Source organism: Stegostoma tigrinum, chromosome 30 (genome assembly GCF_030684315.1).
Source record: "Stegostoma tigrinum isolate sSteTig4 chromosome 30, sSteTig4.hap1, whole genome shotgun sequence".
Taxonomy (NCBI): domain Eukaryota; kingdom Metazoa; phylum Chordata; class Chondrichthyes; order Orectolobiformes; family Stegostomatidae; genus Stegostoma; species Stegostoma tigrinum.
Genome location: NC_081383.1, coordinates 42,950,290 through 42,975,990, shown reverse-complemented (window position 1 = coordinate 42,975,990; position 25,701 = coordinate 42,950,290). Strand labels below are relative to the sequence as shown.

At 39.3% G+C, this 25,701-nt stretch overlaps 1 protein-coding gene across 4 annotated transcripts in view; it reads left to right on the top strand.

The window, feature by feature from the left end:
* eps15l1a (epidermal growth factor receptor pathway substrate 15-like 1a) overlaps positions 1-25,480 on the top strand; it is a 336,507-nt gene extending 311,027 nt beyond the window's left edge. For 2 of the 4 annotated variants that reach the window (XM_048559812.2, XM_048559811.2), the window contains one exon: positions 17,029-25,480. In XM_048559812.2, coding sequence (XP_048415769.1) covers positions 17,029-17,175 — 147 coding nt within the window. In that variant the 3' untranslated portion in view covers positions 17,176-25,480. The remainder of the gene's footprint in view (positions 1-17,028) is intronic. The other 2 variants (XM_048559814.2, XM_048559813.2) reach the window with 2 other exon arrangements.
* Positions 25,481-25,701: the final 221 nt, after the last annotated feature.

Here is a 25,701-nt window from a genome sequence, read left to right as displayed (position 1 = left end):
TACTTATTTGCTAACATTTTTGATTGAATAATTTCTTCAAGATTCATGAAAGTTAGACCTTTATCTTTGTCAAGAACACACAAGTATGTTGACATATAGAAAATGTAGTATTGTTTAGAAAACCTAATTGACACCTGAGTGAGTATTAAGCAGTGAACCTGGTTATGATCAGAACAAGATGATTGTATTTTAAAAGTACAGCAGCTGATAGGTTTCGTATTAAAACCCAGTGTTCAGAAATTCAATCCTCTCCTTAAATTTAACAAAATGTTCTCTTCACACTATCAGTTCCACTGAATGATGCAATGAACTTGAACAGAGATTCAACCCATGACCTCACCAGAGCAATAATCCCCTTGGATCACAGGGTGCACAGATATTTGGCTCCAAGATCCAAAATTCTGAACATTTTGTTAATAAGTAACCCATTACTTGTCAGGATTTTAGATGGCTTAGCAGTCATAGTCAGGGATTTAAAATGTGTTTTTGTCCAGCTCCTAAACGTTTTGTTGCTTCAAGACACAAGACTGGGACTTTTCAGTTTTTTCGGATGTAATTGGGTGTAGTACACCACCTTGTGACAATTTCACAAATTTATCCACGCTACTGTGCTTGTTCCCAAATATTCCCATTGCCCATTACGTGTTTCTGGGGCAATGAAAAGCCCCCTGCAGAAGTCACATCAAGAGATACTGTAGGAAAAGGGATCAACTATTTAGCACCTCAACCCTGCTTAGCCAGTCAGTCAGGTAGAACTTAAGCATCTGAATCTTAACACCATCTACTAACTTACTATTATAATTCTCAGAATCCTCAATGCCCAATAAAATTTGGTTTAGAGGCGATTTGAGGAAATCCTTTTGCACCCTGAGGGTGGTATGAATCTGTAATTCATTGATTACAGATCACATTGGGACATTGGTAGAGGTAGGAAAGCTCGCAACCTTTTTAAAAAAAAATACATGGATGAGTATTTGAAATGACATAACATTCAAGGCTATGGCCCAAGTGCTGGAAAGTGAGATTAGTGTGGATGGGTTAGCGCAGATTCGCTGGGGTGAAGGATATATGACTCTATGACTATGACTTTATGACTGTCAGATCTGGGTAGAATGTAAGTCCCTAATATGCTTATGACTATCCACTTTAAAGTCCATAACATTGGAATTTGTACTTTATAACAGTTATAATTGTGTAAAACAGATTACTCAACTTTTAAGTGTAAGCTTTTAAAAATCATTTTAAATTTAATCTGGAATATTTTTGATCATGTTTAATGCAGGTCTCATAGCTGATGCTTTTTTGTTTCTTATTGATGTAGTGTTTTTAAAATATTTATTTGCAGGGAAAAATGTACATACACTGATACTGTGGTTTAGTTCCTTAATGGTTTTGCTTATTCAAAATTTTTTATGGGGTTGTATACTTGGAATCGATTTTTTTTTCTTTTTAGTTTGAAAAGTGCTGAGTTTAGTTTAATACAAAGAAAGCAGATGCAAGTGCACTCCTTGTCTTCTACCCTGGGGAACATTGGCCATAAATATTGGAGTGACTTGCAGGTCAGTTTACATAACGTAGAGTCCAAACTGTGGGATGCATCTTAAGCTTAAATTCCAATCTGTACAATGCCGTTTGGACTTGTAACATTTACTTTGGTTTGAATTTCTTGGGATGAATGTCCAGAAAGGACTTTATCCAGCACTGTTGCTTCCCTGAAGAGTAAATCCTGCTCCATTAACATGGGCCGCTCATAGTATACAAAGTAAATGGAAAATATAATTTTACTTGTTGTGGAAAACAAAACTAGTCACTAATAAATCCAAATGGAATCTAGGAAAAATATTTTAATGAAAATATAAAACTTCCTACCACAAAGAGTGGTTGAAGTGAATGACATAGTTGCTTTTAAGAGAAAGCCAACTGAGCAGTTGAGAAAGTGTAAGAGGATATTTGATGGCGTATAAAGATGCTTGTGTGGAGTGTAAATGCCCAGAGTGGAATGAATGGCCTATTTGTGTGCTCTGTAATATGGAAGTGCATATTGAAAGGTTGAAGTACCTCCATCATTGTCATTTTGTACATAGTCTTGCAGCTGAAGACAACAAGATATCTAGGTACCCTGACACAGATTTGTTTAATCCTAAGGAAACAAACCCTAAAGAGACTGCATTAAAGATCTGATCACTGAATTAGACCGTGTAACTATTTACGACTGGTCATGCCAACTACAATTAAATTTAAAATTTTGAATGGTGTGAAGCCATTGACTTTTTTTCTTCCCCTGCGCTGCATTTTCTTCACTCGTGCTGCCACAAACAAAATACAGATAGGAGCACAGCATCATTGTGTATCAATTGTCTAAGGTTGGTGCATTGCAGTTGGATACATTATGAAAAGTGGAACTCCATTTTGTTTTACTAAAATGGGTAATAAAACAGTAATCTGCATTCATTTAGCACTTAAAGCAAAATATCCCTCAGCAGTTCACAAGATTAGCAGCTGACATCTAGCCGCATTGAAAAATACTTGAAGCTTGGTAAAAGGCATAGCTTCTGAGCATTGGCTTGAAGTGAAGAGAGGTGCAGAGGTTTAGGAAGGAATTCCGGAACTTGGAGAGGCAGTTGAAGGCATGGGCATCAATTGTTGGGCAGTGGAAATCATGGATGCGCAAGTATTTCACATGTTAAAGCTCAACATTAATTTTACTGAAATCCTGAGTTTTAATTCTCCTCCCTTCCCTTCAATCCTCCGGAAAAAGGTCTCCCTGAATCCGCTGTTTTCCTGTAATTACTTGTCATGGCAGCCATCAATCAATGACTCTTCGCAGATAAGAGACTTCATGGACTTACTGCACTCTGTCCTCACCTGCTGGGCTAATAGTCCAGAAGCCCAGCCGAAATGTCTGGGAACCATAGAGTTTGTGGAATTTACCTTCAACTAATAAACCTGGAACTGAAATCTTAACTCAGTAGTGACCATAAGACTGCAATCAATTGTTATAAAAATTCATCTGATTCACTGATACAGTTCTTATCTTGTCTGGCCTATAAGTGACTCCATATCTATGGTAATGTGTCTGACTCTTAACTGCCCTCTGTAATGGCCTAGCAAACCATAGGGTTCAAGGGAATTTTGGATGCACAACTACTGCTGGCCATGCCAGTGATACCCATACAGACCATGAAGAATAAAGGGAAAAAAAGGTTCTCTTGGTTGTGATGAATAATTAGGTAAACCTTGGATGATCAGTGCAAGTTTTTACATTAGTGCCTGCATTTGTTTATAAACTGATTCAAGTTACGGTCATTAATGTCCAGTTTCCACTAGGAAGTATAAAGCCTCTGAAAGGTTTACAACAGTGAAGTAAGGGTTTCTCTAAAATTTTAGACCCCACTAACAAGCAAATTTCATTCTGATGTGTTATCCTTTTTGTTCATATTTATGACAGAATTTTATCACATCAGTGACAGTGTTAAAAGGCTCGTTTTCCTTTAACATCAGAACTGTTCTGATTTAGAGAATTCAACATTTTTTCAGTTATTGTTTCACCTTATCAAAAATGTCAAGTGAATGTTCAATGATAATGGGAACTGCAGATGCTGGAGAATCCAAGATAATAAAATGTGAGGCTGGATGAACACAGCAGGCCCAGCAGCATCTCAGGAGCACAAAAGCTGACATTTCGGGCCTAGACCCTTCATCAGAGAGGTCTAGGCCCAAAACGTCAGCTTTTGTGCTCCTGAGATGCTGCTAGGCCTGCTGTGTTCATCCAGCCTCACATTTTATTAAGTGAATGTTCAAGTTTTGTTTTGGAGGTGGTAACCAGCGATGTCCCCTCTCAATCCTCCCCAACTAAATGAAAGGGATTGATACATTGTTGGCGCATTGAGCATTGTGAACAGTGCAACTGGAATGCTTTGTGCATGACAGAAAGTGGCAATACTGCAAAGCTCAACACCCATACCCCACAGACTTTACTTATACAATGAGCTGGAATCAAAGACCCTTTGGAGTATTAGGATTTCAAAAGAATCTACATGTGAAAAGATTGTGATCTTTCATTACGTAAAGGGACAACATTTGCAGTGCTATACTTATGTCATTGCTTTTGCTTTGAATTTTCAGAGTTGTGCATTTGTAGCTGTTTGCTGCAGTCATTGCTGTGTCATGTGGAAGTCACAATTGTTTGGTAGCATTTGATTAGGCCTCATGGCCACGGTTTACTGTGGAAACACAACACTGCTCTGTAAGGTTACAATGGCGGTTGTATGCTAAACTAAGCCACATGGTGTGGGTTCCTGTACATTACTGCTAGAGGAGTAACACACATCAAAGTAATATTTCAAACCAATAAAAATCATATGTTGAACATTCAAACGCGTATAAGAATGACATTTCACAAACAGTACAAGTTCTATTTTATCAACACAAGATTAAACCCTAATGCATACGAGTTTCACTGCCTGCAGTAGACTTCTGTCATCTTTTCTATAACAAACAAGATGTGTAAGATTTTGAAATAACTGGTTTAATATATAAACACTTATTCCAGACAACGTAGTCCAGTTTCTTTGCTGAGGAAGGAGGGTTCATGATGAAGGCCTCCTCTTGAATGCCGCTAAGTAAAATCTTTAGATACTCTCCAGTTTTGAGCTACATAGAATCGACTTGCTGTTCCCAGCCAAGCTGTTCCCCACCCATCACATCTGACTATTAAAAAACAAAATTCTGTTTGCATTTTTAAGAATTTATGTAGTACATGACCTACCTCTTAGGGTTTGCATATTTACAGCAATTCTGAAATGACTGAAGACAGCTCAAAACTTTTTTTCCCACTGATATTTTATGGCCAATGAGACCATAAGAAATGGGAGCAGAATTAAGCCATTCAGCCCATCAACTGCGCCACGTCAACTGTTTCTCAACCTCATCTCTTGCCTTCTCCCTGTAACCCTTCCTTAATCCCCTTACTAATCAAGAACCTATTTATTTCTGTCTTAAATATATTCAATGACTTCTTCTCAGTCTCTACAGCAGTGAGTTCCACAGATGAGTCACCTGACCAAAGAAATTCCTCCTGATCTCACTTCTATTGTAACTGGTTTTCTAGCAAAGGTACAGCCAGAAAGTTTTAAAAGGTCTTCCATGATCTCAAGTTATCCCAAAGGGTTTTGCAGCCAATTAAGTATTTTCGACATGTAGTCACTGTTTGATGTTGAGATGTGTTGCAGCCTAAAACAATAATGAAGTTAAAAACTTAGTAAAATGTTCTTTATTAATGTTAATGGAGACTTAGCCAATGACGCAAGGCAATCTTCCCTGCATTACTTGAAATTTTGGGTTGGGACCTTTTGCATCAACTGAGAAAGCAATGTGGTTTTTGGTTTAATGTTTTACCAGATCTCCAGTATGAGATATAAGTGATGAACAAACCAGTCGTGCCACTTTGAAGAAAGTGAAGCTGGTGAAGAATAGTAGTTGTTTGTTTGAAAGTGAATTGCTTGTGTCTGTAAACTACAAAATCACCACCGTCTCAGTTGTTTCCAACCCTGGTCTTCCACTAATGAAATAGATGCACCTGCTCAGGACTAGGTAGTTCCCACAGGGTGCCCTGATCCTAAAGTCACTGCTCAGTGATTTTGCTTATAGTCTTCAGGGTGACCAAACTACAATCCTACAGTTTCATATCCATTCACAGCAGTTTTTTTTAAATACTTCATCTTCACAATGTTGATATACAGTGGTGTCTATCTCAATCACACCTCCAACCAGTATCAATCAGAATTGCATAGCACCTCTATATATATATATATATGGAATGCACCATCACTATAGATTTGAATTGTGTCACATTCATTCACAGGCAGTTCTGTACCCTTCACTAACATCAGTACCATGCCAGTATTGGTGTAGCTGTAGATCCAATCTCCACCAAGATTGAAATACTTTGTTTTTGATCTGTCAATAATTTGTGATCAATAATTTGTAAAATACCTACATTTTTGTTTCATTTTTGGAATGTGGGTTATTGTAGCTTCCCCTGGTTGTTGCAAAGGAGCCGCTAAGAGTAAAGATAGATGATTTGTTCCTAAAGAACATTAGTGAAGTCAGTTATCCTTTACAGCAATTCCACTAGCTTCATGGTCACTTTTGCTGATGTCGATTTCTCTTATTTCTAGGTTTCTTATAAACTGAACTAGCTTTCTCATTATTATTGTGGGATGTTAAACCCCAATTGTCTGAAAAAGCCATATAAAAACATAAATGCTGCACTACCACCTGCGTTTCCTTTATAGATATTTATTAAATTTCCCTGCCACTGTAGAAGTCTTACAAATTCCAAAACCAACATTTCCTGTGATGGTAAAAACTTTATTATCTCTACAGTAGGCTTTCTTTCGTGTTTGACTGTTAACGTGGTTGCTTGGCCACCAATCTACGAGTACCTTATCCCAGTGGCCTTTCTTCTGCACAAACTTGACATTGAGATTGGGAAAGTGTGGGTGGTGTAGTGACATTATATATCACAGCTGAATGACCCAGCAGGGAATTTCAACTTGAATTCTGTGAATATTTCAAAATTCTCGTTTTTTTTTTGTTTTCATTGCACCATAACAGACTAACCGACGTTGGAGCAGAAATAGGTAATTTGGTCCATTGAATCTGCTACACTATTCAATTAGATCTTAAAATGCATAACTCCACTTTCTTGTCTTTTCCTCTGGGTGAAGAAATTTCTCCTCATCTTGGCCACTATGGTGTCAGACTGTGATCTCTAGTTTTGGACTCCCCAGTGGTTGAGAACACTCTTCCTGCATTTACCCTGCCTTGTCCTGTTAGATTTTTTTAGGTTACTGTCAGATCCCCTACCCAACCTCATTCTTCTAAATTCCAGTGAATGTAGTCCCAAGCGATCCATTTCTCTTCATACATTAACCCTGCCATCTGAGGAATAAATCTAGTAAGCCTCTGTTATACTCCCACCATGGCCAGAATATCCCTCCTTAGATAAGGGGACCAGAACCCTATACGGTGCTCCCAGGTGTGTTTTGCCATTTTTAAGATTTTAATGACATTCTGCTCTGCTTTTCTTCCTGCTAAAGTGTATAGACACATATTTTACAAATGAATTTCTGTCTGCCAAGTTTTTGCCTGCTAACTTGTTCATAATCTTCTGTAGCCTCTGTCATTATCACTGACTGTCTTTCCACCTTAGTTTTGTATCATCCGTAAATTTGGTGATAGTGTGTTCGCTTTCTTCATCCAAGTGATTCATACAGTAGATAATTGTGACTCCAGTGCTGGTCCTTGTAGCTCCTCCTAGCTATTAGTTGCCACCAAGAAAATGCTCCCTTATACCAACTTTCTCTTATGTTAGTTGGCCAATCCTCAATTCATGCAAATATACTACCTGCAACACCATGGGCTCTTATCCTATGAAGTAGCTTTCCCTGTTGTACCTATACAAGCACCTTCTTGGAATCTAAATATATTGTTTTTTTTTATCCAGCCTGCTTGTTACCTTTACTTATCATTCTTGTTGCCTCTTCAAAGAATATGAATACCTTTGTCAGGCATGATTTTCCTTTTGGAAAGCCGTTATGACTCTGCATGATTATACGGTGTATTTCTAAATGCTCTGCTGTTACATTCTTTATAATAGACTCAAACATTTTCCTAGTGGTAGATGTTAAGCTAATTGGTCTATTTCTTTTGGCTGCTTCCCTTTTTAATAAGGATACTCTCTTGACAGTTTTCCAATCCACCAGGACTATTCCAGAATATAAGGATTCTTGGGAAATTACCACCAGTGCATTCACTGTTTTCATAGGTACTTACTTTAAGCTCTTCGAATGCAGCCCATCAGTTCTAGGTGACTTGTTGGCCATTATTCCTTCATTTTTCCTCTAGAGATCATGTATTTACTTCCTCTCTGCCTTTTTTCGCTTGAATTATTTAGGACGTTTGGAATACCACTAGTATTTTCTGCTGTGAAGACTGTTGCATATTATTTACTCAACTCTCCTGCTATTTCTCAATTGAAATTTCCAAGGCTTCATTCTGTAAGGGACCTGTGTTCACTTTTGCCTGAAAGAAGGTCTTGCTGTCCGTCTTGATATTACTTGTACATTTATCCTCAATGTTTATTTTCTCCCTATCATTTTTTGGTCATCTTTTAGTTTTTAAAACATATGAAATCCTCTGGTTTACCATTCATCTTTGACACATTTTATGATTTTCTTTCTTTCAATTTGTTGCTCTCCTGACCTAACTTAGTTAACCATGGTAAGCTAATTCTTTCCTAGAATCCTACTTCCTCAATAGCATATATCTTTGTTGTCAATCATGAACTATTTTCTTAAACATCTGCCATTATATTATTAGCTGCCATTTCTATTAAATACCTTTCCACATCCATCCCAGCCAACTCTGACCTTATTCCTAAGCAATTACTATTATTTAAGTTTAGTAAAGTTGTTTCTGACCCAAATATCTTTCTTCCACTGAATGCTACGTTCTACCATATTGTCATCACTCTATTCTAGGGAATCTTGTATTCTGAGATCATTTATTAAATTGACCGCAGTACCAGATCCAAATTCCAAAGTAGTCTGATCTGTGGTTTGATCAATAACATATTATTCTGGGAAATTGTCCCAATTGCAAACTATGAATTATACCTTTTGGCTCCGCCTGTCAATTTTTCCAATTTACATGAAGACCCAAGGTACAAGTAAATAATGTACTGCCTTTCTACGTGGCCTCATTATCTCATGATTTGTTCGCCATTGTATGTATCTCTACAATATAGCCAGAAGTCAATGATATATGGAATAGCATGGAAAAAGGCATTGAGGTGGTTTAGCAACCATGATCTGATCAAATGGTCAAACTGAAACCAACAATACTGTTCAGGTTTATTCAACACAACTATTGCATCTTGCATGACAGCTCAGTTTGGTTAGTAGTGGTCATATTTCAGTCAGAAATTAAGTGATTCAAGACTCGCTTCAAGTACTTAAGCGCACAATCTCACCCAAGGCTCCAGTGCAGTACTTATACTTTTCAGATGAGACATTAAGCACATTATGCATGTTCAATTTTATTATAAAAGGCCATCGAGACTAGGACCCTTGGGCACAGCCTTAAAATTAGAGGGGGTAAATTTAAAACTGAAATGAGATGACATTTCTTCAGCCAGAGAGTGGTGGGCTTGTGGAATTCATTGCCACGGAGTGCAGCAGAGGCTGGGACGTTGGATACCTTCGAGGCAGAGATCGACAAATTCTTGATGTCACAAGGAATCAAAGGCTATGGGGAGAGTGCAGGGAAGTGGAGTTGAAATGCCCATCAGCTATGATTTAAATGGCAGAGTGGACTTGATGGGCCGAATGGCCTTACTTCCATTCCTAAGTCTTATGGTCCTATTGTCTAAGAGTATCGTGGTGTGTTTCCATGTTCCAGCCTACAATTATCCTTCAACCAACACCGCTAAAGAAAGTTAACTCATCACCACCCTCTCAAGGGTAATTAATGATGTCCTACGATATCCAAATCCCATTAACACATACTGTAATTGGTGTAAAGATTATAGTGTGCTATGTGCAAATTGAGTGGCTTTTTGACCATAAAGCAACAGTGACTGCATTTCATTGAGACATCCGGAGGTTGTGCAAGATACAAGGCAAGTTGGTTATTTATTGCAGATCTGTAGTTATTATAGTGTACACAGCATTGCTTGTTAAATTGTGAAATCAGTCATCTTTCCATCTGCTGCATTGTCTATTTGTTTAAATGGAACAGTCTGAAATATGGTTTAGAACTTAAAAATTCATAATAAATTTCTTAGCTTTGATTTCCATCAGCACTTCCAATGTGACCCTGAAACTGACATTAAAATTCCTAGAGGAGTTCTAACATTTTTCATAAGCAAGTCATAAAACACTGATCTTTTATTGTGGTGTCTCTATTACACTGCAATATTTACTGAATTTGCATTCTTCAAATTTGACTCATTGTAGCATCATAATTGAGTAGCTGAATTACCATGCTTGCCTGTTTGAAAGGTTGGAATAGTAATTCAGGATCATAAGGAAAAATTGATGTGTAGGTGGCTTTTAATTTCAAAAGGAAGATGTTCTTCTAAGGCAACAAACAAGGCATATTGCAGGACAGATTATTGAGAATTTAAACCTTCATCTGGCTCAGCAATTGAAGTCCTTCATGCAAAAAGTGAAAGGATGCTTAATTCCTTGATATTTCACATGCTTTGGTGACTATTCACTGCTGGATGTAGCAGGATTGCAGAGCTTGGGTCTCTTCCTTTGATTGAGGGATTGCCTAGCCCTGTCTATTGAATGTTGCTTTTGCTGTTTGGTAGCCCTGTGTTGTAGCTTCATCTGGGTTGATACAGCATTCTTAATTTGCCATGTGCTGCTCGTTGCATACCCTCCTGCACTCTTAATTTTACCAGGAGTGACGAGACATTTAAGATGTTATGCAGATGTTAATCAGCCAGCCTGATCTTCGTTATGTAGGTAGTGCTTCCTTGCTTAAGTTCCATAATTCACAGGTGAAGGTTGAAAATAGTGTTTGAAATAATCCTGTTGCCATTAGTCAAATTTGCAATGAAGTAGGGCATAAATACCTATATATCTTAGAACTGAAATCAGTCCCATTTCTGATTGCAATTTTCAATTAAGGTTATTGCAGTGATCATGCTTTAAGAGGCACTTTGTTTTCCAAATTGTTGAAATCAACAATGAGGTAACTAACCAGTGATCTTAAACGGTGGTTTGATTCCTCACCTAGTTTCTGGGTAGATTGAGCATCCAGAGTGGTGCTGAAAAAGGTCCTTAGCTTAATTCCTGAAGAGGGGCAACGTGAGCAAGAAAATACATATATATGGAAGATGGGCTTCAAAGTTTTTTGTTTCTCCATTCATGGAATAAGAGCATCACTGGCTAGTTAGCACTTGTTGCCCATCTTTAATTGTTAAGACAGTTGAGAGTCAACCACATTGCTATGGGTCTGGAGTCACATGGAGGCCAGACCAGGTAAGGCTGACAGATTCCTTCCCTAAAGGACGTTAGTGAACCAGATGGGTTTTTCTGACAATCAACAATGGATTCATGATCATCATTAGACTCTTAATTCCAGATTTTTATTGAATTCAAATCCCACCATCTGCTGTGATGGGATTCAAACTCTGGTCCCCAGATCATTACCCGGGACTGTGGATTAACATTCCAGCAATAATACCACTAGGCCATCACCTCCCATGTGATCCCTCTTTGACATTAGCTGATGATTTGATCTGTAATCACCAAATAAGCATTTTTGGTGGGGGTAAATCAGAAGACGCTTGACCAGTTTGATTATTCTGTAATCATTCACAAACTCGTTAGAATGTCTCTGAAAGATGGTCTTTGATTCATGCCAGGGTAAAAACTGAGGTGTTCTGATTATCATAGTGTTCTGGATTTATTAACCTCTCAAAGTCTCTGGAAGCAAGGGCAGGAAAAGACACTCTACCCCATCCAGCTTTGTATTTTTTACTGCTGTGATGTCTTAAGAATCACAATATCTACATTTTTCACCCCAACTAAAGCAACATATTAAGCTTGCACACACTGGAAGGGCCCATGGACTTGAAAATCTGAAAATTTCTCGCCAGACCCTTCAGCGTATGAAGTTAGTCCAGGACACTACCCTGATACTGATTAACTTAACTGGAGACCCATCTCTTGTAGAGGGAATTCAGAGAATCATGCTCCATTGCATAGACCAGCAATCTGCGCCCCCCCCCCCCCCCCCCCCGCTCCCCCGCTCCATGTTCTCCATTCTTCGGGAAAAGAAGAGCCTCTCGATGTTTCACCTTGCCTGCCCTTGCGTAACTTGTAGGAGTTACCACTATCTAACCTATTTACTTGGTAAACTTCCAATAGCAACAACATTTTGTAAAAGGCAGGTGGAAAATTAAATGTTTTGTACAGCCAGCAGTGGGATCTCGGGGTTTAAATCCAGTTTTGCACAAAATCCAGTCAGCCTCATTTTGTTTCCTATCACCTGATTTCCCGTATATTAATATAACAAGGTACTTGCTTCAGATTTACCCAGTTTATACATCGAGGCAAATAGAAATGATGAAAAAGCTGTAGATGCGCAATCTTTCTAAGGGTTCACCTTCTGCAGTACTTTGGGTACAATGTTATAAGGCTGTGAACAATGTGGGCTATGCTGAGCATTCTGGGGGAATCATGTGAGAAGTCAAGATTGTGAGTAATAAGTCACATTTTTCAGCAGAGTTCTGGATGTTGAGTCCACGTTCTCGCTAGGAAGCTATGAGAGGCCTGTTAACGGGAATTATTGTTTGTTATCACTCTTATTAAATGCACATCTCACCTTGCTAATATGCAGCTTCTCATCGTAGAAACTAAATGCCATGAATCCCAATATGAAAGTCAGAGTAGGCACTTGATGGCTCCGGCCCAGCTCATGTTCCTCCGGCCTGCCAACCTTGTCACCCAGCACCAATGTTTTAGGGGACCAGCTTTATGCCATGATCATAGGTATCCAACAGTGTCTGCGTGCCATCATTGCACATCCCTGATACACTCTCAGTATGCATTTTGTAAGCCACCGGCAACTATTAATGGGATAGTGCTGCAAGGAAACTTTGTGTACAAGGACGGACACCCAGCTCTCAGACTGGACCAGGGCATCTCAGAGCTACTCACTTGCTCTTGTTGCGCCTACCTAGATTCTCTCAGTTTTTGTGATTTGTCTCCCGAGCTGCAGTTTAAAGGTTCACAGTACCTCTATCTTCCCTTGTTCTACAATGCAGACACTAAGTCTGACAACGTGATATGATTTACTGTGGTCATCAGCCAAGGGAATAGACAGCATTCTGTATGGCACATTACTGCCTCAACTCATGCTTGCACCAATTGCCGGCAGCTTATAGTAAACACGGTACATCTAATGCCAGCCAATGGCATGAAAGTGTAAGCAGTATAGTCTTCCGTAAAGTCCAGGGAAACACGCGGCTCAGTAAGTCAGAGGAAGTCAAGGGTTTTGGATATAGTAATTTGGTCCTTTGGGTAGTTGGAATCAAGATCCTCTCCTCGTACAGCACCCCACCAGTCATCTTGGCTCTTTTTGCTTGTGTAGGTTATTTTCTCCTCTACTAAGAGAAAGGTAAAAATTCAATGAGATGAACATTGACAGCACAAGATGTATTTGGACAGGTACATGGATGGGCAGGGAGCAAATGGACACAGACTGTTAGAAAATAGATGACAGGTTAGACAGAGGATCTTGATTGGCGCAGGCTTGGAGGGCCAAAGGGCCTGTTCCTGTGCTGTAGGTTTCTTTGTAGCATAGCTGTTAGTGCTGGGGTAGGTGGGGGGGAAAGTGGTGAGGTGTCCCAAGTGAGCGAACAGGCAGTACAGAGGCTGTGCACCTTGTATAGTGTGGGGGAAAGGGTGGGTTGGGTAGATGAGAGTGAGTGAGGGAAGATTTTGCAGGCATTAATGAGAGCAGTTGATGAGAACCTTAGTGGAAAATAGGTACAGTAGAAGAGATGGGGTGAGTGTTAAGTTGCAGGGAGAATGTGGTGACTTTTAGCCTAGCAGAGTGAAGGAGGTCATCGATCTTCCTATATCGCTGGCCCCTCCTGTAGACGACTGAGTTTACGTTAACCAGAGTGGCAGGGTCTGATATTGTGGCTTCTTCTGGCAGTTCTGGTGGAAAAGGACGCCTCTCTTCTGCCTGCATATTCCTTTAGGTTAGTTAAGGCAATGTTAGACGTTCCAGCATTGAGGCAGAAAACTTTAGCTGCACTCACTTACTCAAAACAGCACCAGCTAAGGAAACTTATGATCGTAGACATAGTGCAGTCACGTTGGGGCCCAGCATTCGGTAGTATTCTCTTTATCTTCTTTGGAGATTTCTGTGCTCTTACTTTGTGCTGACAGTCAGTTCAAGCTGGTAGAAAGTACTTTGTTGCTCAAGAGCTTCCAGTTAGAACAATTCTAAGTCACAGCACCTAATGCATCAATTCCTGTATTGTATTTGCATAAGTTTTATTTTTGGAAATTGACAGTACTGATTAATTCCCTGAGAGGTGGTTTTCTTCATTCTTTAAATTCGCCAGTGTCCTTTCAACTTGGCCTCCATATGTTTGGCTTCCTAATGTACGTGCATTTAAATTCTTAATGAAACTTCTGAAAGGAGGGAAAATAATTGTGAATCGTGCCCACTGTGTAACATACACGGAAGAAAGACCAGTATGGTTTTCTCATGTTACCACACAAGAAACGGCAACTCACTTGGCTTCCTGCTTTACGGTAATGCCATATTCATCTGTCTCAGATTGTTGAATGGGCAAATGCATACCTCCAGTTTAAATTTACTGAGTAATTTGTTTTCCCTAATACCAGAATAGGCAGCAATCTTTAATACTAAATATAGTTAATGTGCAAAACCAAACAGTGAATTAAATTTGCTGCTCTTATTTGAAATGAATGAATATCTGATGCAAACATTGAGTAACTCATACAGAATCATAATAGGCCATTGAAATAATTTGCATGAACTAAAACCCTTTGACATTGTACTGAATACCAATCAGTCATGCCTCCTTCCCTTGCACTTTTGATTCCAAACACTGTCTCCAACAGTAAAAGAAAATCTGATGTCATAGCCCAGTCTTGACAAGGAAAGAAAAGAATTGCATTGTATTTGGCATTATTTTGAGTTGTAGTAAAAAAAGTTCAAAACAATTTATTTCGTATTAGTATAGTCTTTGTTGTGATGGAGAGAAATGTGGCATCCGATTTGTGCACAGCAAGGTTCCACAATCTGATTACTAACAGAATGTCTGTTTTACTATGAAGAGGAGAATGCTAAATGTTGAGCAGGACATCAGGAAAATCTCCCTTACTGGTTCTCAACATATTAGTTCAGCATCCGTTGTAGAGAACTGATTTGTGGAAGCAAGTACTTATTTGAATTGTGTAAACGCTGTTTGTTTGGCACCAGGCCGTTTTACCAGATGACTATTGCAAAGGGGATTGATAATGTCCAGTAGGATTGAATGGTGGGGACAGTGTGGCAGCTGGTTCTCAACATTCATAATGAAGTCATGAAATCTAAAGCTCAGTTCAGAATGCAGGAAACATGGATATTATTAAGTGGCTCTTATTTTAATAAATATTTCTTCTGCTTTTGATGCAACCAGTGGTTGTGTGAGGTGGAAATGTTGGAATTCGAGCTCACGATAATTAGAACATAGAACATAGAACAGTACAGCACAGAACAGGCCCTTCAGCCCACAATGTTGTGCCGACCATTGATCCTCATGTATGCACCCTCAAATTTCTGTGACCATATGCATGTCCAGCAGTCTCTTAAATGACCCCAATGACCTTGCTTCCACAACTGCTGCTGGCAACGCATTCCATGCTCTCACAACTCTCTGTGTAAAGAACCCGCCTCTGACATCCCCTCTATAGTTTCCACCTACCAGCTTAAAACTATGACCCCTCGTGCTAGCCATTTCTGCCCTGGGAAATAGTCTCTGGCTATCAACTCTATCTATGCCTCTCATTATCTTGTATACCTCAATTAGGTCCCCTCTCCTCCTCCTTTTCTCCGTGACAGCCTCCTGTAACCATGAAGCAACTTTAAAATAGTTTTTCACAATCATGGGTGACTCTGTGATGTGAAGATTACAGATTTTAATTTTAATCACATTGTACTTGTTACCACACTTAATTTTTACCTGTGATTTTGGGCACCCACGTTCAACAACCACATTTCAAGGTGTTTAGCGAAACATAGTAGGATTCTAGAACTCAGGCTGTCTATTTTGTATGGTGATGCAAACAGACTTGGAGAAAGGAATATCAAATGAGGATATGATCGCAGAGATGCAGAACACAAATTTAACATCCGTAACCGGTCTCAAACCAGTGAATCCCCCACTTTTCATGGTCTGCATATGTGGGATGAAAAAGCATAATCGGAGTAATATAAGTTAATGTTCTTATTGCATTTATTAATATAAGAGAGGAGAGGTGTGGAAATAACTTGTAGGACAGAATTGAAGAGTAAATTACTACGTATGAGAAATCTGTAGAGTGTAGTTGTTTACCTCAGCTGAACAGTAAGAAGTATAAAAAAAAATGTTCTAAAGTGTACCTTTCTTGAGCTCTGGTCCTCCAAAATGCTTAAATAAGAGTAAAGTACTGTAGAGGTTGGAGAAACTTGATAGGTTAGGCAGCATCTGTAGAGAGAGAAGTTACTGTTTCAAATCTGATTTGCATCCTCTTCAAAGAAGAGTCTTATCAGAACTGAGACATTAACGTTATTTCTGTTTTCACAAATGCTGCCTGTTCTGAGTTTCTCCAGCACCTTGTTTTTATCCGAGGCTGCTCCACAGCCTATGAAATATTTTGAAGTATGGCCATTGTTGTATTGAAGAAACCAGTGAATAATTTCTGCACAGCATGTTCTTCAAAGGTGAAGTAAGGTTTTAAATATCCAGGCATAGTATTAACTCAAGTGTCAGAAAGGGTTTACAGATCTTAGTCAATTGATAGTATGGACTCTTGTTAGCTGGCTGCTTCATAAATTGGGCTGGCTATATCAGGATCAAGGATAAATTGTACAGCCTCGCTGTAATACCTAAACGTCCTTTTATCTACAATACAAACAGTCAAATGCTAGAAACATGCAACATGGTTTTTACCAGTCTGGTAAAAAAGACTGGTCACCAGTCTTTTTATCTAATTTATAGTTGGTCATGGTTGTTGAACAGGGCCAGAAGAACTCCTGTCAGGTTCACTTCATGAGAGAAGCTCTGCTGATCATCAGTCAGCTGTCACGTTGCTGTCTGACTTTGAGTTGGTGTCTCAGCTTTTCACACATGTGGTTGTATTTGCTGTATCTGAGGGCTGCATGTCTCCATCACTTTTTCAAGATGCATTAATATTTTCCCTGTGTGTTTGTTTCTCTTTCCAGTTTGGTAATGAAGAACAGCAGCTGGAATGGGCAAAAAGGGAGAGTGAAAGAGCAGAACGTGAGAGATTGGAACGGTTGCGAAAGCAAGAACAAGAGGACCTAGAGCTTGCAATAGCACTCAGCAAAGCAGAAATGTCTAATGTGTAAATAATGCCCTGGTCCACTTAATAAAAGGTGTGTGAACTGTCAAAGTGAAGGGCGAAAGAAATGGAAAGGAAAGAGAACATGAGCAGACACTGGGTATTCTGAGTGCACTGGACGGTAACTGGCTCCAACAGCACCCCAAATCCTCTCCAGGTGGCATCTAAACAATCACTTTGTGGACCAGTGGGATAATTTGCATGGACTTGGTTGGGGGGGTTGGGGATGGGGGAGTGGGGTCACAGGAAATGAGGTTGCTTATAAGACTACTCTTTGTAATTAAAAAGGAGAGAGAACCCGTACTATTCTCATTCAATTAGCAATTTCAGATCTTGTGTTTATGCACATGAAAGACTTGAAAGCTTTGTTACCAATGCTAACTAAATTTAACTGCGGTATTGAGAGAAGTAAAGCCAAACCCCTGCACTCTGTCTCTCAAAGGAAGAAATACATAATATATATAAACTGCCCGGTTTGTTCTCTTTGTCATGCAAAATGCCTAGTGGTGTTTCTGCAAATTCTAAATGTACAGTGTTTGGTTTTATGTTTTATAACAACCCACCCATACCTCCCCATCAAACATGCCTTAGTGATGCTGCAAGGTTGCAGTAAACTAAACCCTGGACAGGAATCACCTTGTTCAGTACGGCTTATTAACCTGTAAAGACTTGTACATTATGTCAGTTATATTTGTCCAATCGAATGTTGTGTAACTTAAAAATCTATCAGATTTTAACTCATTGCACATGGCTTTTCTTTAATATAATAAATGTGTGAAGACATTCCTGAACAACTGGACAATTCAGCGCGTTCCTGACCTTTCCGTACTTTTTGACTGTAGCACAGCAGAAATGTGTAAAGGATACCCAAGTTATTTTACTGTCCTGTGCGTTCTTATAGCCTCTAATAAGATTGTGCAGACTCTTTTCATGACAAAGTGCACATGCTGATGTCATATGCCTGGAATTTTGATTCAGAGTCTTTTACAAGGAGACACGAGGAAGTTGAATGTGAATTGTACGGAATGTGGAACAGTTAGAGACAATTAAATGGGAGAAAGTGTGACATTGCTTTTAAATTGTTTGCATGAATGGAAGAAACAAATTTGGGTCATGTACTCTCAGTATCATTTAATGAGTGTTCTGAATATAATGTATCCAATGCAGAAAATTACCCTTTGTCATGCATGATGTGACCTTTTACTAATATTTTCCTTCCAGTTTTTGATTGCTTGTTCTTGCTATCAAATGGTAACAATTTGTACTTGCCCAGTACTGGGAATGCTCCATGACATTTCCCTTTGTGCTGTTGAAGTAAGTAGCAGTAGGTTCAAAAGCAACAAGAAAAAAAGATAGCTAGTTCCAGTGAACTCAGTTACTTGCATCATTTAAATATTTTCAACCTGTTGCTTAATTGTTTTTGTTATTGATGGTGAATCCTTGTTTGATGATTTTTCAGTAGTGCCCAATAAGCCTGCACATTGCAGAGTGACAATGAATGCGTGTATGACCATGCCAGTTTGTTTGATTGCTACTAGATTCTGCCTTACATATCACAGTTTGGACACTGGGAATATAGAGGTGGTGTATCTTTGGAATTCTCTACCCCAGAGAATGGGTTACCTCAGCATGCTAATGACATGAAGCAATATGGGGAAAGTGGGGCGAGTGCCAGCGAGGCAGAACGTCAGTCATAATCAAATTGAACGATGGAACAAGCTCGATGAGCTGAGTAATCTCCTGTTTTTATGTTGCTTCAACGGGCGTCAAGTCTGTACAGTGGGAAAAACAGAAATGGTGAAAATGTTTTTAAAATTTGTCAATGATTTTCAGCCTTTCTATCTGAAGCGAAGGTTTATTGTTCATTTGTATGTCGTCAGTGCTGACTCAAGGTTTTGCTATGGGAATTGTACAGTTTCTATATATGGTTTTATACTGTTAAGCATATCATAGAATGTGTTTCATTCATTTGTTCAGGTCAACATTGTTACTTCACACTTGTGTATTTCCAAGTGTTCTCACCAGGCAGTGCCAAAGTTTGACATGATTATGATTACATTGCTGAAATCCTAGTGATAACCATACATATCAAATCCTATCCAATTTGAGTAAAACATAATGAGCTGCATCTTTCCTTGTGTTTATCTTACAGTGCCTTCATCCCACATGACTCTGGTTTATCCATGCCCATATCTTGTGTAATGTTGGGAAGTTGTCTCGAAAGGATACGGTTCTGCACTGTTATAGAACTCTTTCACAGAAATTCCTTTACCATAAGAACAGGTTGTGCTTGTTCTACAGCAGGATCTGTAAAGGTTTGCCACAGGTTCTCCTAATGGTCTCTGAAGGTCAATGCTTCCATCTCTGCATGTTTTGTGTGACTTGTACATAATATTGAGAACAGGCTGGATGAGGGCCACTGCACAGCAACACCTGTCTTCCTAGGTTCATCAAAACATACATGACTTTTAAAAATTCAGTTTGTATCTTAATTTTAACCCTCAGAATTGCCTGGTGTCTTCATTCTGTTTTACATGACTTCCCTAGAGTAGGTATCAATTTAATTGTTTATCCATAACTCTGCCCGTTTGACACTTTTTACTTCTCTTGTTTTTGCATTCCTTCACGGGAGCTGGATGACATCCACATTTATTGTCCATCCCTGAAAATTTTTGAGGTGGTGGGGATTTTCTTTCTTGAGCTACTGCCCCTGTGTGTTGAAGCTGCTTTCTTGGTGCTCTCAGAAAGTGAGGCTCGGGAATTTTCCCATGCATCTGCTGCCCTTTTTCTTCAAAGTGGTAGAACTTGTGGGTTTGGAAAGTGTTGTTGAAGGAGACTTATTTGAGTTCCATGTATTTGGTAGATATTGCTGTCACTTTGTTGGCAGGGAGTGTGAATGTTTAAGGTGTTAGATGGTGCTTTGTCCCAAAGGGTGATGAACTTCTTGAGCATTGTCAAAGCTGCACTCATCAAGGCAAATACTCTATCAAATACTCTCTGATGAAGGGTCTAGGCCCGAAACGTCAGCTTTTGTGCTCCTGAGATGCTGCTTGGCCTGCTATGTTCATCCAGCCTCACATTTTATTATCTTGGATTCTCCAGCATCTGCAGTTCCCATTATCTCTCTCCTCTACTCTATCACATAATCTAGGTTTAGTGGTTTAAGTGCCATGAAAGTCGTTGCATTTTATATGCATTTCTCCATTAGCTGAGAATGTCCTCTCTCCTCCCAACCCTACCAACAGTACTTCAGACATTTTCTATACACATTCTTATATCTTCACGTGCTCTCAGCAGGCTTGGCTGAGGTTTTTGGAATTACTGTGATTGCAGAATTGTTTGTATATCGTTCACAGTTTATGGTCTTGTGCCTTGCAGATGGTAGTTAGGCTTTGAAGATTCATGTGGTGAGTCACTCATCAAATTTCCTAGCCTCTGATCTGCTGTTTTAAGTGTTCATCTGGCTGATGTGGTTAATTTTCTAATCTGTGGTGATCCTACTCACCCCATCTCTCTTCCAAAACAAAAACAGACTCTTCATGGTGGAGTAAAGCTGCCATTGAATAACAAAGGGAGGCCATTAGACTTACCTTTATAGCAGATGGTCATTGAGTGGGGACTCGTGTTGCTTAGCACTTGTCAATACAAGCCATGCTGTCTGTGATTACTTTGTTATCTGAGGAATTCTAAATTGAACTGATTAAAATTCGTCAGCAATCATCATTGAATATCCTGTCTTCTGACCTTATAGAAAGAAGCAATTGAAGTTGGTGAGACAACTCCAGACATTTTGAACATTTTCTCTCATTTCCCGTTGATTTGAATTTAATTAGAGTTTCTTAATAAACATTTGATCAAATGCAGCCTTGATATTGATGATAATAGTCGCTATCTCACTAAGGCTCTGATGAGGTCTGGACAAGTAATGCTGCTAGAGCCTTTGCTGAGCATTGTTGAGCAGGGTATTGATAACTAAGTGCTGATTGATAACACTGTCAACAACTTTTTCCACTCCTGATGGTTGGGAGTAGGCTGATGATACTTTGCCAGATTGGATTTGTTCTGCTTTCTGTGGATAACACATAGCTAAGCATTTTTCCATCTGGATTCTCTATTTAGTTGTACAATCATTGAATTTTGTCCATGATACTCTACCTTTTCTGTGCATTTAGTCTTATTTTGCTTTTTGACCAGGTTGATATTTTAGTTCAGGGTGTGTTTTGTGTTGCTTCTGGCATGCTGTTTCATTTTCTCATTTTTCAGCAACTTCTTTGTCAGGCCTGTGCTAATAACTAGCCAGCAGAAATGAGAGACTGACCTTCATGAGTTCTGATGCGTTGCCTGAAAAGGTATTGGAGGCAGACTCACTTCCAAAAGTGAGTGGGTAAACATGCTGAAGAAGGAAACATCAAGGATTGGGGATGTTTTTGGATAACTCCTGCAATTGAGAGATATGATGTGCTGACTGGCCAATTCCTGTGCTGTAAAATTCTGAAACTTTCCTCCATGTCTGTTGGCAAATGTCTGGTCCACTAGACAGTCTGCATAACATCACTGCCAGATTCATAGCCTGAGTCTTTGGTGAAATACAGCAATCCCCAGTTGTCTTCTCTCGTATTGGCACGTTTCCGCTTTAATACACAAGATATTTGAAGAAATTATGCATGCGGTCACATATAAGATTGCAGCAGTTTATTTTGGCATCTCTGCTCTTGAAACCTTTGTGCTTCTAGTCTGTCTTATTTTAATGAACAGAAGTAGGAAGCTTATATTTTTAAAACTGTCTCCCAGAGCCAAACCCACTCCCTAAATTTTGAATAAAGGATTAACCAACCTAAGCATCTACCATCATTTCAAAACTAGCATCTTAAGAACTGTAATGTGCAATATTCCAGTTGATATAGAATACGGGTACTTGATTTCTAAAGCAAGCTATCATAGAAGTGTTCCGTGGTGTAGAAATGTCTTTTATAGCATTAAGTTATGTTGGGACCTATTGTATTTTTAACATGCTGTTAGATAGTGTTCCCACAGTATTTGCGTTTATACCCTGGCCCAGGCAGAATTTAGCTGGAGTGAAGTAATGGTTGGAGGGCTACAGACCCAGACCAGTTTAGATGTATTAGTGATGCACCCACTTTGGCTTGTTTCATGTCCACTTTAGTATTGTGTCAATATTGCAATTTTGCTTGGTAATCTTAAGGAGCTGAAAGAGATTTTACACTAGGCTCTGTGCGAAAGTTATCTCATGCCTTACAAATTCAAGATTCTGTTGTGGGAAATCTGCAGTGGTGTTTTTTGTACATGGAGGCAGCAGCCTCTGAATGCATGATCATAACTTGTTTGGCTCAATATCAGCAAGATTGAAGCCATCCTTTTTGATGATTCTTATAAACACAGATCAGATCCCAGCTTCCACCCATCTGAATAGTTTTCGATCTTCATCTGAGCTCCTACTCTCTCCAGATTTCTTGCTCCATATGAACTCTTCCAACTTGCAATATACTGTGTCCTTTCCTGAAGTTCAGTTCAAATCATCTCTCCACATTTCCATCCTTCATTTTTAGTTTTGCAGAAGAACCACTCCCCACGATCAAGCACCCTAACCTTTAGTACTCCATTCATTGAGACACCTTCCTGTAGCCAGTCATTTTAACATAGTGTCCTGCTCGCATGCCCACAATGCTGCAGTGCTCCACTGGAGAAACATGTTCAGACCGGGTACTTTACAACCTTCTGGACTTAATATTGAGCTCAACACCCTAAAATTGTGAATCAGCTCCCATTCTTTCTCTTTCATCTGGGTTTACTAGTTACATTCTGTGTCACTATATCCTATCTACCCTACCCCCTCCCCAGTGGGACTGTCTGTCCTTTCAAATTTGGCATTAGACATGCCATTGTTCTGCCATTCGCACATTCTGATCACTTAATCTGAACTATCAACGTTCTTTATCTCCCAGCACTCTACACCCCACCCACGCACAACTGCAGCATAAGTGCTGCCCCCTCCACACTTAAACTCTGACGAAAAGTTATCTAGACTGAAACATAAGCATACTCTCTCTCCATGGATGCTGCCTGATCCGCTGTTATCTTCAGCATTTGTTGTTTCAGATACTTCTGTTGATTTCTCTAGCTATTCCCACACTTCTACATCTGATATCCTTTCTCAGAAAACCCTTCATGTCTTGCATCCCAGCCATTCTCCTGTGAATCCCCTACATTTTCAATCCTTCATATCTAAAAGTCAGAATCTTGAATTTCCCCACTGCATAACTGATAGCCAACTAACATTCGATGTGGTTTGACCACTTCAAATTGAACTGATCCTTGTTATCCTTTTCTAAGAGCACACATTACCCAAAGATTATCGTAGTAGGCAACTTTAAATTCAATGAATGTGTTTGGTCTGCCATAGGCCAGCTCATTAAAATTTCTAATTGTCCCTCCATATTCACTTCTAACAAATGTGAGGAACTTGTAGATTTCTTCACCAAGATGAAGATCACATTCAACTACCTCTGACATTTAACCTCCTTTTCCACTTTAATCCTATTTTTCTCAATCTCCTATTGACCAATTCTACCTCTTCACTGTTCTGTCAGCCCCATTTCCACAAAAGCAGCTGCGTGTCACAGGCTGATATGAATGATTTTCTCCTGTCTTTGGTTGCCATCACAAATTCCATCCCTTCTGACCATAGCCAGTTTAAATCAGTTTGTGTGTAATCCTACTTGATTCTGTGCCAACTTCTAATCTACTGTCCCCTCTATTATCAAAATTCTACTTGCTTCTATCTCTCCATTTCTTAACACCTATTTCTTTGGCCAAGCTTTTGATTATCTCTCTCTCTCTCCTCCCCCCCCACTTTTTCTGGCTCAGCAGAAGTTCCTCCTTGTGTTTCTGTAATGTTTGTCAATTTGACACAGTGCAGGTGGAGTAGATTGGGACTTTTGTTTGAACAGCTTATGATAGTTACAAAATAATTGAATGCAGTGATGGTAATTGAGTTAATTTTAATTTGTATTGAAGTCTTTGGATGAATAATGATCAAGACTTAACAAGGAATTCCCATAGTTTACAGGCCATTTAAGGTAAATTATTTACATTTCATGTATGAACAATGCTGGTTGTGTTCACTAGTCCCAAGATTTGATTTGTTTTTCTTTGGGGATTGAGGAGCAACTGTGTTCTCAGGAAAGATAGTTTGAGATTTAATGGATAAAATCTGTGTTCAGGAAGGGATTGCGCTGGCATCTGGGTTAATGTCATGAATGGGCAGTAACTGTGACAGGATTAAATGTATACTGGGGACAGCCGGGATCAGTTTATTGAGGAATAACTGGAAACAAAGAGATCCTGCAACTAGTAAAGAATGTTTTAACAGGCCCTAGATCTCTGACAGAGTAATCTAATTAACAGTCTATATATTTAGCAAAGTGAAAAATTTGTTATTCTTTTTCTGATGTTTTCACACTATTTTCCTTCTATATCTCTGTTCTTCCTTGAAATATTGCTAAAAATGGACATCTGACTAATCTTTGAGCATCTACTATGGTAACTCTTTCTCTGACCCAGTGTTAGCTTTTGTCAGTAATGCACTTGTGAAGTGCCTTGGGACATTATACTATGTTACAGGTGCTGTATAAATGCAAGTAGTTGGAGCGTCCAGCCTTGCATCTTTTGACAGGGGCCAGCAATCCATGTTCCAACAATGTTCTCAATCTTGTTTGTGTCATAATTCGGAGGCTCTAAAATCTCTTGCACTTGCCTGAGCTTTCTAATGGCTTGTTTCTGTCCTCCTTCAATATATACATGAAGAATGTCCACTGAGGGGATGTTAGACCTATAAGAACACTCTTGCTGGTGTTTTGGATCAAGTACCAAGTTTTATTCTTCTATCGCCTCTGTGAACTCTGACCTCTACTGATTTACAGTCAAGTAATGCCTCCATTTCAAAATTCTCTTCTCTGTCTCCAAGTTCCTTTATGGCCTTGCAGCTCCATACCTCTGCAGTCTCCTCCAGTACTACAACCCTCAGATAACTATATTTCTCAAATTCAAGGCTATTTCGTATCCCTGGCTTTAATCACCAGTGGCCTCACTTTTAGTTGCATTAGTCCAATGCTCTAAAAGTTGCCTCCACACCTCTGCTATTGAACCTCAGTTTACTCCTTTAAAACATTCCTTAAAGCCTACATCACCAATCAAATATCATCAACTCACCTGATATCTTCCTTTTGGTGCCTCTGTATCATGTGTTGCTTTATAATGATCCTGTGAAGTGATTTTGAATGTTTTATTAATTAAAGGTGATATAAAAAGACACTTGTTGCTAATCTTGTGCTTGTTAGCAGTGTCTTGATGTGGAATGTCAGACAATTCTAGACACAGTGGAAACAGTACCAGATTCTAGCTAGGCAGCTTCTAAATGGCCTGAAATCTCGATTTACAGAATCACAGAACTGTTAGGGTAAAGGGGGTTGGTTACTCACTGTTCTCTCAGTGTTGGAAGAATTGTTTTAACTTC